The sequence below is a fragment of the Oncorhynchus mykiss genome, chromosome 14 (assembly GCF_057628025.1).
Source record: "Oncorhynchus mykiss isolate SJ-2025 chromosome 14, ASM5762802v1, whole genome shotgun sequence".
Classification (NCBI taxonomy): Eukaryota; Metazoa; Chordata; class Actinopteri; order Salmoniformes; family Salmonidae; genus Oncorhynchus; species Oncorhynchus mykiss.
This window is the reverse complement of record NC_143035.1, coordinates 35,925,001-35,940,963: the sequence shown is the minus strand read 5'-3', so window position 1 is coordinate 35,940,963 and position 15,963 is coordinate 35,925,001. Positions and strand designations below refer to the sequence as shown.

At 46.0% G+C, this 15,963-nt stretch overlaps 1 protein-coding gene across 4 annotated transcripts in view; it reads left to right on the top strand.

Moving 5' to 3' along the window:
• Positions 1-15,963, top strand: part of LOC110487789 (arf-GAP with Rho-GAP domain, ANK repeat and PH domain-containing protein 3) — a 60,978-nt gene that overhangs the window by 29,636 nt on the left and 15,379 nt on the right. For all 4 annotated transcript variants that reach the window (XM_090198856.1, XM_090198853.1, XM_090198854.1 and 1 more), the window contains 13 exons: positions 280-571; positions 708-907; positions 1,358-1,443; positions 1,727-1,909; positions 8,407-8,557; positions 9,460-9,564; positions 10,041-10,194; positions 10,380-10,482; positions 10,746-10,944; positions 11,248-11,311; positions 11,566-11,729; positions 13,560-13,772; positions 15,736-15,844. In XM_090198856.1, coding sequence (XP_090054982.1) covers positions 280-571; positions 708-907; positions 1,358-1,443; positions 1,727-1,909; positions 8,407-8,557; positions 9,460-9,564; positions 10,041-10,194; positions 10,380-10,482; positions 10,746-10,944; positions 11,248-11,311; positions 11,566-11,729; positions 13,560-13,772; positions 15,736-15,844 — 2,023 coding nt within the window. The remainder of the gene's footprint in view (positions 1-279; positions 572-707; positions 908-1,357; positions 1,444-1,726; positions 1,910-8,406; positions 8,558-9,459; positions 9,565-10,040; positions 10,195-10,379; positions 10,483-10,745; positions 10,945-11,247; positions 11,312-11,565; positions 11,730-13,559; positions 13,773-15,735; positions 15,845-15,963) is intronic.

The following is a 15,963-nucleotide window of genomic DNA, read 5'->3' as shown; positions in this document are numbered from 1 at the left end:
ATAAACATCTTGTTTAGGACTTTATTTTAGGCTACTGATTCCTCTGGTATTTACCTATTAGGAAATATTTTGGTATCAATAGATAGTTTCTGATACAATTGGTAACTGACTGGTACAGAAGGGTAGTTGTTTTGAATCCATACGACGCAAACAATAAATTCACATATTGTTCTTGTGTTATTACCATTTTACCATATACTTTCATAGTAAATACCTTGTATTTTTTTGTACTATAAAATAGTTAGTATTACCACTATCTTTCTACCTGTCCCCTCTCAGTGCAGAGACATCAGTGGTGCAGTACCCTACAGGGGAGGGTGAAGGAACAGCTTGTGTTCGGGCGCCCTCGCTTCGGTCCTGGCAGCCACTGTCAGAGGAGTGGTCCTCTGGAGCTCAAAGGGACCAAGGCAAAAGTCTACGTGGCCATCAACACAGAGCAGGTCTGGCTGTACAAGACTGAGCAGTGTTTTAGGAATGGGATTGGAATCACGCTGATCGAGGCCAGAGGAGCTACGATCAGAGACGGCAAAGGAAAGAGCTTTGACCTCATCACACCTTACAAAACATTCAGGTTCGTATTTACCGACGTGGGAATAACACACATTTCTCTAGTTTTAGCAACAATAAAGTATGTTCATCTTGGACTTCCTACACTGCTGTTTCTGAAAGAAAATGAAAAAAAAAATGGTGATTGATTGTCCCTGTAGTTTCACAGCTGAGTCTGAGCGGGATAAGAGGGACTGGATGGAGGCTGTACAGGAGTCCATAGCAGAGACCCTGTCTGACTACGAGGTGGCTGAGAAGATCTGGTCCAACAGGTTCAATAAGCTCTGTGCTGACTGCCAAGCAGTCAACCCTGACTGGGCCTCCATTAACCTCTGTGTTGTCATCTGTAAGAACTGTGCAGGTGAGACAGTGTTTCACCTACTATTGTATAGGTGGGGCGGGCTCCCCCTCCCTAGCCCTAGCCCTGCCTAAAAGAGTGGGGTTGCAGTTTGATGCCTGAGGGCCTAGTTGGGTGTTGCTTTGGGGGACTTAGCGTCCCGCCTGGTGAGTGTGACTGATGAGATGGCATTGGCAGCTGTTGGCCAGGTGTCTTAGTTATCAGCCCATTGTCATGAGCCACAACAGTTTAATTCTCACCTGTGTTGTTTTAGCACACCTGTGGTGTTGTAGCACACCTGTGCCAGGTGACGTGCTATGTTGCTCTAGAAGTGTTTCCAAATACAAACATCATGTCCCTCTCTCGTGGTTCTCTCTAGCGAGGCAGCGCCTGAGTGTCCTGTTACCAACACAATACCACTGTCTCGTACCAGGAGAGTGATTATGGAGGTCTTTTGTCCCCTTTCCCCTGCAGGTCAACACAGAGGTCTGGGGACTATGGTGTCTAAAGTACAGAGCCTGAAACTGGACACCAGTGTGTGGAGCAACGAGATCGTCCAGGTGAGAGGAAAGGGAACGGTTCTTCAGGGAAGGGTGCGGGAAAGAATCAGGGGGAAATGCTCATTTTAGTCAAGTGGCAAAATATTTTCCAGGATACTGAAATTAGTTTGTTTTGTTGTGTATCAGGTACTTCTCGCCACTTTTACCTCCCCAAAAAAATCCATTATATTGGAACAGTTTCAATATATTTTGTACGTTTTTAAGTTGAAAGTCAGATGATAGACTGTGAATATGCTAAAACCCTCATGACTTCCCTTTTTTATTCTGTGTTTGTGTTCGTCAGCTCTTCATAATGTTGGGGAACGACCGAGCCAATGAGTTCTGGGCGGCCAGGCTATCTCCAGCCGACGGGTTAGACTGTGACGCCACACCGGACCAGCGGAAGGAGTTTATCATCCAGAAGTACCGTGAGGGGCGCTACCGACACCCCCACCCCAAATTCAACACACAGGAGGAGCTGCTCAAGGTACAGGAACACAAATAGTATAGATTTCAAATATATAGCTGCTATAAGAGGATTCAAATGACGTGTGTTGCGGGCTCCCGAGTGGCACGGCGGTCTAAGGCACTGCATCTCAGTGCAAGAGGCGTCACTACGGTCCCTGGTTTGAATCCAGGCTGTATCGCAACTGGCCGTGATTGGGAGTCTCGTAGGGTAGCGCAGAATTGGCCCAGTGTCGTCCGGGTTTGACCCTGGGTAGGCCGTCATTGTAAATAAGAATTTGTTCTTAATAACTGACTTGCCCAGTTAAATAAAGGTTCAATATAATAAAAAGTATAGGCTATATTCGTACCATTAAACCCTTAACACTAGTGTACAAGGTGCACGAATGGAGAACATTTTCTAGTTTGTTATGAAGGAACAATTAAATTACTATCTGTCTTGACAGCCTTGGCTGACTGCTGTGCCTCACAGTAAAAACACATGGAGGGACCCTACCCTCAGAGTAGAAACACATGGAGGGACCCTACCCTCACAGTAGAAACACATGGAGGGACCCTACCCTCACAGTAGAAACACATGTTGGGACCCTACCCTCACAGTAGAAACACATGGAGGGACCCTACCCTTATGGGGAAGAAACACATGGAGGGACCCTACCCTCACAGTAGAAACACATGGAGGGACCCTACCCTCACAGTAGAAACACATGGAGGGACCCTACCCTCACAGTAAAAACACATGGAGGGACCCTACCCTCACAGTAGAAACACATGGAGGGACCCTACCCTTACAGTAGAAACACATGGAGGGACCCTACCCTCACAGTAAAAACATATGGAGGGACCCTACCCTTACAGTAAAACACATGGAGGGACCCTACCCTCACAGTAAAAACACATGGAGGGACCCTACCCTTACAGTAGAAACACATGTTGGGACCCTACCCTCACAGTAGAAACACATGGAGGGACCCTACCCTCAAAGTAAAAACACATGGAGGGACCCTACCCTCACAGTAGAAACACATGGAGGGACCCTACCCTTACAGTAGAAACACATGGAGGGACCCTACCCTCACAGTAGAAACACATGGAGGGACCCTACCCTTACAGTAGAAACACATGGAGGGACCCTACCCTCACAGTAGAAACACATGGAGGGACCCTACCCTCACAGTAGAAACACATGGAGGGACCCTACCCTTACAGAAAAACACATGTTGGGACCCTACCCTCACAGTAGAAACACATGGAGGGACCCTACCCTTACAGTAGAAACACATGGAGGGACCCTACCCTCACAGTAAAAACACATGGAGGGACCCTACCCTCACAGTAAAAACACATGGAGGGACCCTACCCTCACAGTAAAAACACATGGAGGGACCCTACCCTTACAGTAAAACACATGGAGGGACCCTACCCTCACAGTAAAAACACATGGAGGGACCCTACCCTTACAGTAGAAACACATGTTGGGACCCTACCCTCACAGTAGAAACACATGGAGGGACCCTACCCTCAAAGTAAAAACACATGGAGGGACCCTACCCTCACAGTAGAAACACATGGAGGGACCCTACCCTTACAGTAGAAACACATGGAGGGACCCTACCCTCACAGTAGAAACACATGGAGGGACCCTACCCTTACAGTAGAAACACATGGAGGGACCCTACCCTCACAGTAGAAACACATGGAGGGACCCTACCCTCACAGTAGAAACACATGGAGGGACCCTACCCTTACAGAAAAACACATGTTGGGACCCTACCCTCACAGTAGAAACACATGGAGGGACCCTACCCTTACAGTAGAAACACATGGAGGGACCCTACCCTCACAGTAAAAACACATGGAGGGACCCTACCCTCACAGTAAAAACACATGGAGGGACCCTACCCTCACAGTAAAAACACATGGAGGGACCCTACCCTTACAGTAGAAACACATGGAGGGACCCTACCCTCACAGTAAAAACACATGGAAGGACCCTACCCTCACAATAAAAACATATGGAGGGACCCTACCCTCACAGTAAAAACACATGGAGGGACCCTACCCTCACAGTAGAAACACATGGAGGGACCCTACCCTCACAGTAGAAACACATGGAGGGACCCTACCCTCACAATAAAAACATATGGAGGGACCCTACCCTCACAGTAAAAACACATGGAGGGACCCTACCCTCACAGTAAAAACACATGGAGGGACCCTACCCTTACAGTAGAAACACATGGAGGGACCCTACCCTTACAGTAGAAACGCATGTTGGGACCCTACCCTCACAGTAAAAACACATGGAGGGACCCTACCCTCACAGTAGAAACACATGTTGGGACCCTACCCTCACAGTAGAAACACATGGAGGGACCCTACCCTCACAGTAGAAACACATGGAGGGACCCTACCCTCACAGTAAAAACACATGGAGGGACCCTACCCTCACAGTAAAAACACATGGAGGGACCCTACCCTTACAGTAGAAACACATGGAGGGACCCTACCCTTACAGTAGAAACACATGTTGGGACCCTACCCTTACAGTAGAAACACATGGAGGGACCCTACCCTCACAGTAGAAACACATGGAGGGACCCTACCCTTACAGTAGAAACACATGGAGGGACCCTACCCTTACAGTAGAAACACATGGAGGGACCCTACCCTCACAGTAGAAACACATGGAGGGACCCTACCCTCACAGTAAAAACACATGGAGGGACCCTGCCCTTACAGTAGAAACACATGGAGGGACCCTACCCTCACAGTAGAAACACATGGAGGGACCCTACCCTTACAGTAGAAACACATGGAGGGACCCTACCCTTACAGTAGAAACACATGGAGGGACCCTACCCTCACAGTAGAAACACATGGAGGGACCCTACCCTCACAGTAAAAACACATGGAGGGACCCTGCCCTTACAGTAGAAACACATGGAGGGACCCTACCCTTACAGTAGAAACACATGGAGGGACCCTACCCTCACAGTAGAAACACATGGAGGGACCCTACCCTCACAGTAGAAACACATGGAGGGACCCTACCCTCACAGTAGAAACACATGGAGGGACCCTACCCTTACAGAAAAACACATGTTGGGACCCTACCCTCACAGTAGAAACACATGGAGGGACCCTACCCTTACAGTAGAAACACATGGAGGGACCCTACCCTCACAGTAAAAACACATGGAGGGACCCTACCCTCACAGTAAAAACACATGGAGGGACCCTACCCTCACAGTAAAAACACATGGAGGGACCCTACCCTTACAGTAGAAACACATGGAGGGACCCTACCCTCACAGTAAAAACACATGGAAGGACCCTACCCTCACAATAAAAACATATGGAGGGACCCTACCCTCACAGTAAAAACACATGGAGGGACCCTACCCTCACAGTAGAAACACATGGAGGGACCCTACCCTCACAGTAGAAACACATGGAGGGACCCTACCCTCACAATAAAAACATATGGAGGGACCCTACCCTCACAGTAAAAACACATGGAGGGACCCTACCCTCACAGTAAAAACACATGGAGGGACCCTACCCTTACAGTAGAAACACATGGAGGGACCCTACCCTTACAGTAGAAACGCATGTTGGGACCCTACCCTCACAGTAAAAACACATGGAGGGACCCTACCCTCACAGTAGAAACACATGTTGGGACCCTACCCTCACAGTAGAAACACATGGAGGGACCCTACCCTCACAGTAGAAACACATGGAGGGACCCTACCCTCACAGTAAAAACACATGGAGGGACCCTACCCTCACAGTAAAAACACATGGAGGGACCCTACCCTTACAGTAGAAACACATGGAGGGACCCTACCCTTACAGTAGAAACACATGTTGGGACCCTACCCTTACAGTAGAAACACATGGAGGGACCCTACCCTCACAGTAGAAACACATGGAGGGACCCTACCCTTACAGTAGAAACACATGGAGGGACCCTACCCTTACAGTAGAAACACATGGAGGGACCCTACCCTCACAGTAGAAACACATGGAGGGACCCTACCCTCACAGTAAAAACACATGGAGGGACCCTGCCCTTACAGTAGAAACACATGGAGGGACCCTACCCTTACAGTAGAAACACATGGAGGGACCCTACCCTCACAGTAGAAACACATGGAGGGACCCTACCCTTACAGTAGAAACACATGGAGGGACCCTACCCTCACAGTAGAAACACATGGAGGGACCCTACCCTTACAGTAGAAACACATGGAGGGACCCTACCCTCACAGTAGAAACACATGGAGGGACCCTACCCTCACAGTAAAAACACATGGAGGGACCCTACCCTTACAGTAGAAACACATGGAGGGACCCTACCCTCACAGTAGAAACACATGGAGGGACCCTACCCTCACAGTAGAAACACATGGAGGGACCCTACCCTCACAGTAAAAACACATGGAGGGACCCTACCCTTACAGTAGAAACACATGGAGGGACCCTACCCTCACAGTAGAAACACATGGATGGACCCTACCCTTACAGTAGAATCACATGGAGGGACCCTACCCTCACAGTAGAAACACATGGAGGGACCCTACCCTCACAGTAGAAACACATGGAGGGACCCTACCCTTACAGTAGAAACACATGTTGGGACCCTACCCTTACAGTAGAAACACATGGAGGGACCCTACCCTCACAGTAGAAACACATGGAGGGACCCTACCCTCACAGTAAAAACACATGGAGGGACCCTACCCTTACAGTAGAAACACATGGAGGGACCCTACCCTCACAGTAGAAACACATGGAGGGACCCTACCCTCACAGTAGAAACACATGGAGGGACCCTGCCCTTACAGTAGAAACACATGGAGGGACCCTACCCTCACAGTAGAAACACATGGAGGGACCCTACCCTCACAGTAGAAACACATGGAGGGACCCTACCCTTACAGTAGAAACACATGGAGGGACCCTACCCTTACAGTAGAAACACATGGAGGGACCCTACCCTTACAGTAGAAACACATGGAGGGACCCTACCCTTACAGTAGAAACACATGGAGGGACCCTACCCTTACAGTAGAAACACATGGAGGGACCCTACCCTCACAGTAGAAACACATGGAGGGACCCTACCCTTACAGTAGAAACACATGGAGGGACCCTACCCTTACAGTAGAAACACATGGAGGGACCCTACCCTTACAGTAGAAACACATGGAGGGACCCTACCCTTACAGTAGAAACACATGGAGGGACCCTACCCTCACAGTAGAAACACATGGAGGGACCCTACCCTCACAGTAGAAACACATGGAGGGACCCTACCCTCACAGTAGAAACACATGGAGGGACCCTACCCTTACAGTAGAAACACATGGAGGGACCCTACCCTCACAGTAAAAACACATGGAGGGACCCTACCCTTACAGTAGAAACACATGGAGGGACCCTACCCTCACAGTAGAAACACATGGAGGGACCCTACCCTCACAGTAAAAACACATGGAGGGACCCTGCCCTTACAGTAGAAACACATGGAGGGACCCTACCCTCACAGTAGAAACACATGGATTGACCCTACCCTCACAGTAGAAACACATGGAGGGACCCTACCCTCACAGTAGAAACACATGGAGGGACCCTACCCTCACAGTAAAAACACATGGAGGGACCTTACCCTTACAGTAGAAACACATGGAGGGACCCTACCCTCACAGTAGAAACACATGGAGGGACCCTACCCTCACAGTAAAAACACATGGAGGGACCCTGCCCTTACAGTAGAAACACATGGAGGGACCCTACCCTCACAGTAGAAACACATGGAGGGACCCTACCCTCACAGTAGAAACACATGGAGGGACCCTACCCTCACAGTAGAAACACATGGAGGGACCCTACCTTTACAGTAGAAACACATGGAGGGACCCTACCCTTACAGTAGAAACACATGGAGGGACCCTACCCTTACAGTAGAAACACATGGAGGGACCCTACCCTTACAGTAGAAACACATGGAGGGACCCTACCCTTACAGTAGAAACACATGGATTTCACGTGATCACATGTGAATTTAATGTGATTACACGAAACGTGATCACATGTGAAGCCTTCTAAAAAACACTTCTAGTCGAAATATGTATCCTTACATACTTCTGTAAGGATACACATTTAGACTAGATGGTATTGGTGGTAGTTTTAGTATCTGTAACCTATCATGCAGCTAGACATTTACCCCAACAATAATGACATGGAATGTGCTGTTGAAAGTAAAACAATTAGAGTAGATAAAAGGGGGGGGGGATTCACATTTAGGGGGGCAGTTGAATGGAGAGGGGACTTTTTGGAATTTGGGCTGAATGTCTGTCCCCGTGACTGTGGATGCTTTTAGTGGTGTGTGTGGTGCGTCAGCCTAATGCTTTCCTCTCTCTCTGTCTCTCTCTCTGTCTCTCTCTCTCTCTCTCTTTTCTCTCTTTCTTTTCTCTCTTTCTCTCTCTCTCTTCTCTCTCTACCCTGCAGGTTTTGTGTACTGCTGTGACCCAGCAGAACCTGCTGAAGACAGTCACCCAGATCTTCACCGAGGCAGAGGCGGTCCGATCCCGCCTCGCTGCCTCTAATGGATATGACAAGCATCTGTCTCAGGAATACTCCCGCTCACAGGACACCTCGGGTAAGGCAGGGGACAGGCTTTATCTGCCTCCTGGACATTATTTTTACTGCGTTATGTCACTATTATGCGACCGTGCAGTATAAGGTATAAGGTCGTGTACTCAGCAACCGGCAATGGTTTGATAAAGAAACCCAGATAACCATCCAAAAGGTTATCATCAGAACATTTGTCTGTCCAGTTTGTGAAATCTATACATACATTTTTATATCTCTGTGTTTTTAAATGTACGATGAAATAATTTAATTATTTAATCGTAGAGGTATTTGGGGCGGCAGTGGTTAGAGCGTTGGACTAGTAACCGAAAGGTTGCAAGTTCAAATCCCCGAGCTGACAAGGTCTGTCGTTCTGCCCCTGAACAAGGCAGTTAACCCACTGTTCCTAGGCCGTCATTGAAAATAAGAATTTGTTCTTAACTGACTTGCCTGGTTAAATAAAGGTCAAATTAAAAAAATTCACCAAGAGCTGCTTTTCTGGAAGTGTTTGAGTGTTTTGTTGCAGGTTTGTGTATCCTGGAAGCGTTTTGCTAGCCGAGCCTTTTGTGATGTGACAGTTGGGTCTTCCTCTGTATGTTCGCCTGTAGAGCTGCTGGAGTAAAAGATTAACAGAGTTCAAGCTTTCTCTGTTCAAACAGCACAACTAGAATAATGGAGGGGAAAAACACATTTTTAAAAACAGAAACATTTCTAAACAACCCATCCGCATTTCAATGAATAAGTTAAATGAAATGAAGCATCGCGTATGTATGTATCGTCTTGTAAATGTGTTTTATTATGACTTATTCATGAAAGGTATTATAAAGTTTGACTTAATGTTTTGCCCTGTTTGCCTTAGACCACAACGTGATGGCTAGACTCAAAACTTGTCCATGTCTTCTTCATGTTGTTCTCTGCTGTTTTCCTCAGACCACAGTGTCTATGATGAGATTATGCAGGCCGTGCTGCACTCCGGCTACCTCTACAAGTCAGCCTCAATGAACAAAGGGACATTATCCAGGAAAACCAGAGAAGGTGTGTGTGTGTGTGTGTGTGTGTGTGTGCGTGTGCGTGTGTGTGTGTGTGTGTGTTGATGGGTGCTAACAGCACACCACTTGGCACGGGTTGAATAGAGGAATACTGCCTCCTCAGTAACATCAGTATAAAGGCCTGTAGAGAACAAAGTACTTTATACGACCAAATACTGACTGGGCCAATTCTGTTAGGAAATACACTACTCACTGTTAGTGGCTGTGGTCTCTACAGTAAAACAAGAGTTTTGTGATTTAGAAAGTTACTCATAGTTACTTGTAGTTTATTTCTCTTTAAAAACACAGCCCGTCATAAAATTCGAAAAGTACATTTATTTAGAAAGGTACCTCGATTTCCCGTCTTCATTGCATTTGTTCGCTCTAATAGCCGAAAGATGGAGATTCTGAAGTATGGCAAAGCAGGACTATCAAGAAAGTAACAGGCTATATTTTTGCTGTTATTTGCCCCCCCCCCCCCAGATTTCCAGAAGTACTGGTGCACGGTGGAGAGGTCTCTTCTGTTCTATGAGTCTGACCGATGTCCTGATCCTAGCATGAAGATCAACGTCAAAGACATCGTCTGTCTGGGAGTCAGCAGGCCGGACTCCTGCAACAACAACGGCTTCATTGACAGGTTAGAGGACCAATCATGGCACAGTAACTAATGTAGGCGGCCAATCACACTGTCTGTCTCAAACACGCACGCGGAAAGGATACATTTAGCATGAAATGGTAATACCACTGCCACTCAATGTACAGGCATCTACCAACTAGTGTTGATCTAATGCCCTTCACGAATGTTCCTGTGTGTTGTTGTAGGTTTCTCTATACGTTTCAACTGTACCTGTCCTCAGAGAAGCTCTATCAGTTTGGATTGGAAACTCCTGATGCACTGCAATGTTGGGTCAAGGCCATCGGAAAGGTATGAGATGACTTTCTATCCCCAAAGTGTGCAATGCCTGCACACTGATGATGCCAATTCTCAGCTTTACTGGTGTAGTTAGAGCCCTCCAGCTCACAACGTTGTAATGTCCCTCTGCATGCATAAAGCCCCCCCCCCCCCCCTTTACAGTGAAGTGTGCCCTCCTTTCTAACCAACACCATCTATGTACTGTACTAGCCTGGGATGTCTCTGTTCAGTGTTCCCCCTTGTATTTGAACCACTTCCTGTGTTGTCTTCCTCAGGCCGCCACACCTTTAAGCTGCCACTGCCTGCTAGCGAGGGAGTTTGAGCGGGTGGGAGTCCTGCGTTACAAGGCCATGCGAGACCCTTCTCAGTGGAAAGTGGGATATTTTGTCCTTCAGAAGTCTAACCTCTTCATCTGCCCAGGGAACGACGGAGCAGCTGAGGACATTATCAACCTTAAACGTCTGCAAGAGCTCAGTGAGTCTCCTGTCCTGACCAAAGCTTTACGGGCACTGTGTGGTAATGCAGTTGCTCAAATACTGTTTGGCAACTCCTTACTGAAACATTGACCATGTTATGTCCCAACTAGGGATTGCAATAAAGCTGCCAACAAAGGAAGTACTATAGTCATTCAAAACCCGTCTGACTATAAAGAGAGAGCCTACTGCCAGCTTGAGACATTTCTCTGCCTTAACTACACCAAGCACTGTTTTCTTTGAGCAACTGTCTGCTGATGAGTGATTTGGTCCGTCTTCCATTTGTTCTGTGTTTGTCTCCTAGGTATAGTAACTGAGAACCAAAACCATGAGAAGAAGGAAATTCTGGTTTTGGTTGAAAAAGGAAGGTTGGTTTTCAGTCTCTTCCTGTTTTAATTCAATACATATGTAATTACACAAGTATGTCAACATATCAAGGCTAGTTTGACGCCTAAAGTATACCCAGCTAGGGGGGAATGGACATTTCAGGATGAGAATAATTTGACCATGAAAAAATTTTTTTTGGGGGGGAGCTGGATTGAGTGATTTTACAGTAGTGATTTTCTCTGAAACTTCACCTCTTGAGTATCGACATGTCGTCCCCCCCCCCACCCCACCCCAGAACGCTTCACCTCCAGGGGATGGGTCGGTTAGACTTCTCCCTGTGGTATGCAGACATCCAGAGAGCGGCTGGAGGGAAGGGCAACACCCTGAGAGAACAGCAGCTCAGCAGGAATGATATCCCCATCATCGTAGACAGCTGCATCGCCTTCATCACACAGTATGGTAAAGGAAGAGTCTGGGTATTCTACTCCATTATACAGTATAGTAAGGGAAGAGTCTGGGTATTCTACTCCATCACACAGTATAGTAAGGGAAGAGTCTGAGTATTCTACTCCATCACACAGTATAGTAAGGGAAGAGTCTGGGTATTCTACTCCATTACACAGTATAGTAAGGGAAGAGTCTGGGTATTCTACTCCATCACACAGTATAGTAAGGGAAGAGTCTGGGTATTCTGCTCCATTACACAGTATAGTAAGGGAAGAGTCTTGGTATTCTACTCCATTACACAGTATAGTAAGGGAAGAGTCTGGGTATTCTGCTCCATCACACAGTATAGTAAGGGAAGAGTCTGGGTATTCTACTCCATTACACAGTATAGTAAGGGAAGAGTCTGGGTATTCTACTCCATTACACAGTATAGTAAGGGAAGAGTCTGGGTATTCTACTCCATTACACAGTATAGTAAGGGAAGAGTCTGGGTATTCTACTCCATTACACAGTATAGTAAGGGAAGAGTCTGGGTATTCTACTCCATTAGACAGTATAGTAAGGGATAGAGGATTCTGCATTTTCCAGTGATCTTCCGTGATAGGATCCACAGCATTTAATACATTTTCAGTGGAGGTATATTAAGGTATATTAAAGTATACAATACTTTAACAGGACTCTCATATATAGGGGGTTTATAAATAGTTAATCCATTAATCCATTCATTATAACTCAGTATAGTAAGGGAAGAGTCTGGGTATTCTGCTCCATTACACAGTATAGTAAGGGAAGAGTCTGGGTATTCTACTCCATCACACAGTATAGTAAGGGAAGAGTCTGGGTATTCTGCTCCATTACACAGTATAGTAAGGGAAGAGTCTGGGTATTCTACTCCATTACACAGTATAGTAAGGGAAGAGTCTGGGTATTCTACTCCATCACACAGTATAGTAAGGGAAGAGTGGGTATTCTGCTCCATTACACAGTATAGTAAGGGAAGAGTCTTGGTATTCTACTCCATTACACAGTATAGTAAGGGAAGAGTCTGGGTATTCTACTCCATCACACAGTATAGTAAGGGAAGAGTCTGGGTATTCTACTCCATTACACAGTATAGTAAGGGAAGAGTCTGGGTATTCTGCTCCATTACACAGTATAGTAAGGGAAGAGTCTGGGTATTCTACTCCATTACACAGTATAGTAAGGGAAGAGTCTGGGTATTCTACTCCATCACACAGTATAGTAAGGGAAGAGTCTGGGTATTCTACTCCATTACACAGTATAGTAAGGGAAGGGTCTGGGTATTCTACTCCATCACACATTATAGTAAGGGAAGAGTCTGAGTATTCTACTCCATTACACAGTATAGTAAGGGAAGAGTCTGGGTATTCTACTCCATTACACAGTATAGTAAGGGAAGAGTCTGGGTATTCTACTCCATTACACAGTATAGTAAGGGATAGAGGATTCTGCATTTTCCAGTGATCTTCCGTGATAGGATCCACAGCATTTAATACATTTTCAGTGGAGGTAATCCTTTATATTAAAGTATACAATACTTTAACAGGACTCTCATATATAGGGGGTTTATAAATAGTTAATCCATTCATTATAACTCTGCAGTGGCCTGTAAGGGTTTCTGAAGGTTTTCTTCAGTTTAACTGTACTTTACGCCAGCCAGAGACGGCCTAGGAACAGGGTGTTAACTGCCTGTTCAGGGGCAGAACGAGGGTCGGGGGTTTGATCTTGCAACCTTCCGGTTACTAGTCCAACGCTCTAACCACTAGGCTACCCTGCCGCCCCGATGACTGATCTGGATCTGATGTGTGATCTGCTCGTCAGGTCTGGGTCACGAGGGGATCTACAGGAAGAACGGAGCCACGTCCAGGATCAAACTACTGATGGAGGAGTTCAGGAACGATGCTCGCAACGTCAAGCTCCGGATCGGGGATAACTTCATAGAGGATGTGACTGATGTCCTGAAGAGGTTCTTCAGGGAGATAGACGACCCCATCTTCATGGCTGACCTGCATCAGCTATGGAAGGAGGCTGTCAGTAAGTACAGGTGTCTCTGGTGGCAAAAAGAGATTTAATCTCAGTGAGACTAACATCTATTTAATAAAGGCTGTAATCTCAGACGGCGCACATGAAGCTATTATTTTGTTTCTGTCACTGACTTAATCGGATCAAAGTTTATTTGTCACGTGCGCCGAATACAACAGGTGTAGTAGACCTTGCAGTGAAATGCTGAATACAACAGGTGTAGTAGACCTTACAGTGAAATTCTGAATACAACAGGTGTAGTAGACCTTACAGTGAAATGCTGAATACAACAGGTGTAGAAGACCTTACAGTGAAATGCTGAATACAACAGGTGTAGGGAGACCTTACAGTGAAATGCTGAATACAACAGGTGTAGTAGACCTTACAGTGAAATGCTGAATACAACAGGTGTAGTAGACCTTACAGTGAAATGCTGAATACAACAGGTGTAGAAGACCTTACAGTGAAATGCTGAATACAACAGGTGTAGTAGACCTTACAGTGAAATGCTGAATACAACAGGTGTAGTAGACCTTACAGTGAAATGCTGAATACAACAGGTGTAGTAGACCTTACAGTGAAATGCTGAATACAACAGGTGTAGTAGACCTTACAGTGAAATGCTGAATACAACAGGTGTAGTAGACATTACAGTGAAATGCTGAATACAACAGGTGTAGTAGACCTTACAGTGAAATGCTGAATACAGCAGGTGTAGTAGGCCTCACAGTGAAATGCTGAATACAACAGGTGTAGGTAGACCTTACAGTGAAATGCTGAATACAACAGGTGTAGTAGACCTTACAGTGAAATGCTGAATACAACAGGTGTAGTAGACCTTACAGTGAAATGCTGATTACAACAGGTGTAGTAGACCTTACAGTGAAATGCTGAATACAACAGGTGTAGTAGACCTTACAGTGAAATGCTGAATACAACAGGTGTAGTAGACCTTACAGTGAAATGCTGATTACAACAGGTGTAGTAGACCTTACAGTGAAATGCTGAATACAACAGGTGTAGTAGACCTTACAGTGAAATGCTGAATACAACAGGTGTAGTAGACCTTACAGTGAAATGCTGAATACAACAGGTGTAGTAGACCTTACAGTGAAATGCTGAATACAACAGGTGTAGTAGACCTTACAGTGAAATGCTGAATACAACAGGTGTAGTAGACCTTACAGTGAAATGCTGAATACAACAGGTGTAGTAGACCTTACAGTGAAATGCTGAATACAACAGGTGTAGTAGACCTTACAGTGAAATGCTTACTTACAGGCTCTAACCAACAGTGCCACATGTAAGTTTAAAAAAAAAGGTATTTTTTGAACAATAGGTACGTAAATAAATAAAAATAACAGTAGAGGCTATATACAGTAGAGAGGCTATATACAGTAGAGAGGCTCTATACAGTAGAGAGGCTCTATACAGTAGAGAGGCTCTATACAGTAGAGAGGCTATATACAGTAGAGAGGCTATATACAGTAGAGGCTATATACAGGAGAGGCTATATACAGTAGAGGCTATATACAGTAGAGGCTATATACAGTAGAGAGGCTATATACAGTAGAGAGGCTATATACAGTAGAGAGGCTATATACAGTAGAGAGGCTATATACAGTAGAGGCTATATACAGTAGAGGCTATATACAGTAGAGAGGCTACATACAGTAGCGAGGCTATAACTGTAGAGAGGCTATAACTGTAGAGAGGCTATATACAGTAGAGAGGCTACATACAGTAGAGAGGCTACATACAGTAGAGAGGCTATAAACAGTAGAGAGGCTATAAACAGTAGAGAGGCTAAATACAGTAGAGAGGCTATATACACGGTTAGTTGGCCTGATTGACCTAGTCGTCTTGGTCCCCTTATAGGGCTTCCACCAAGCTGTGTCACTGGTGCTCATCAGGATGTACCACAACGTATCCTTTTGAAATCTTAACTGGTTCCCGTTTGTCCCTTTTTGTATAGGAACAGCCAAGGATAAGAACCAGCGTCTGGACAGATACAAGGAGATCATCCGTAGTTTACCTAGAGTCAACAGGACTACCCTGGCTGCTCTCATCAGCCACCTCTACAGGTCATTATACCCTCAGTGTTAACAGGACATTAATCAGCCACCTCTACAGGTCATTATACCCTCAGTGTTAACAGGACTCTCATCAGCCACCTCTACAGGTCTGTATACCCTCAGTGTTA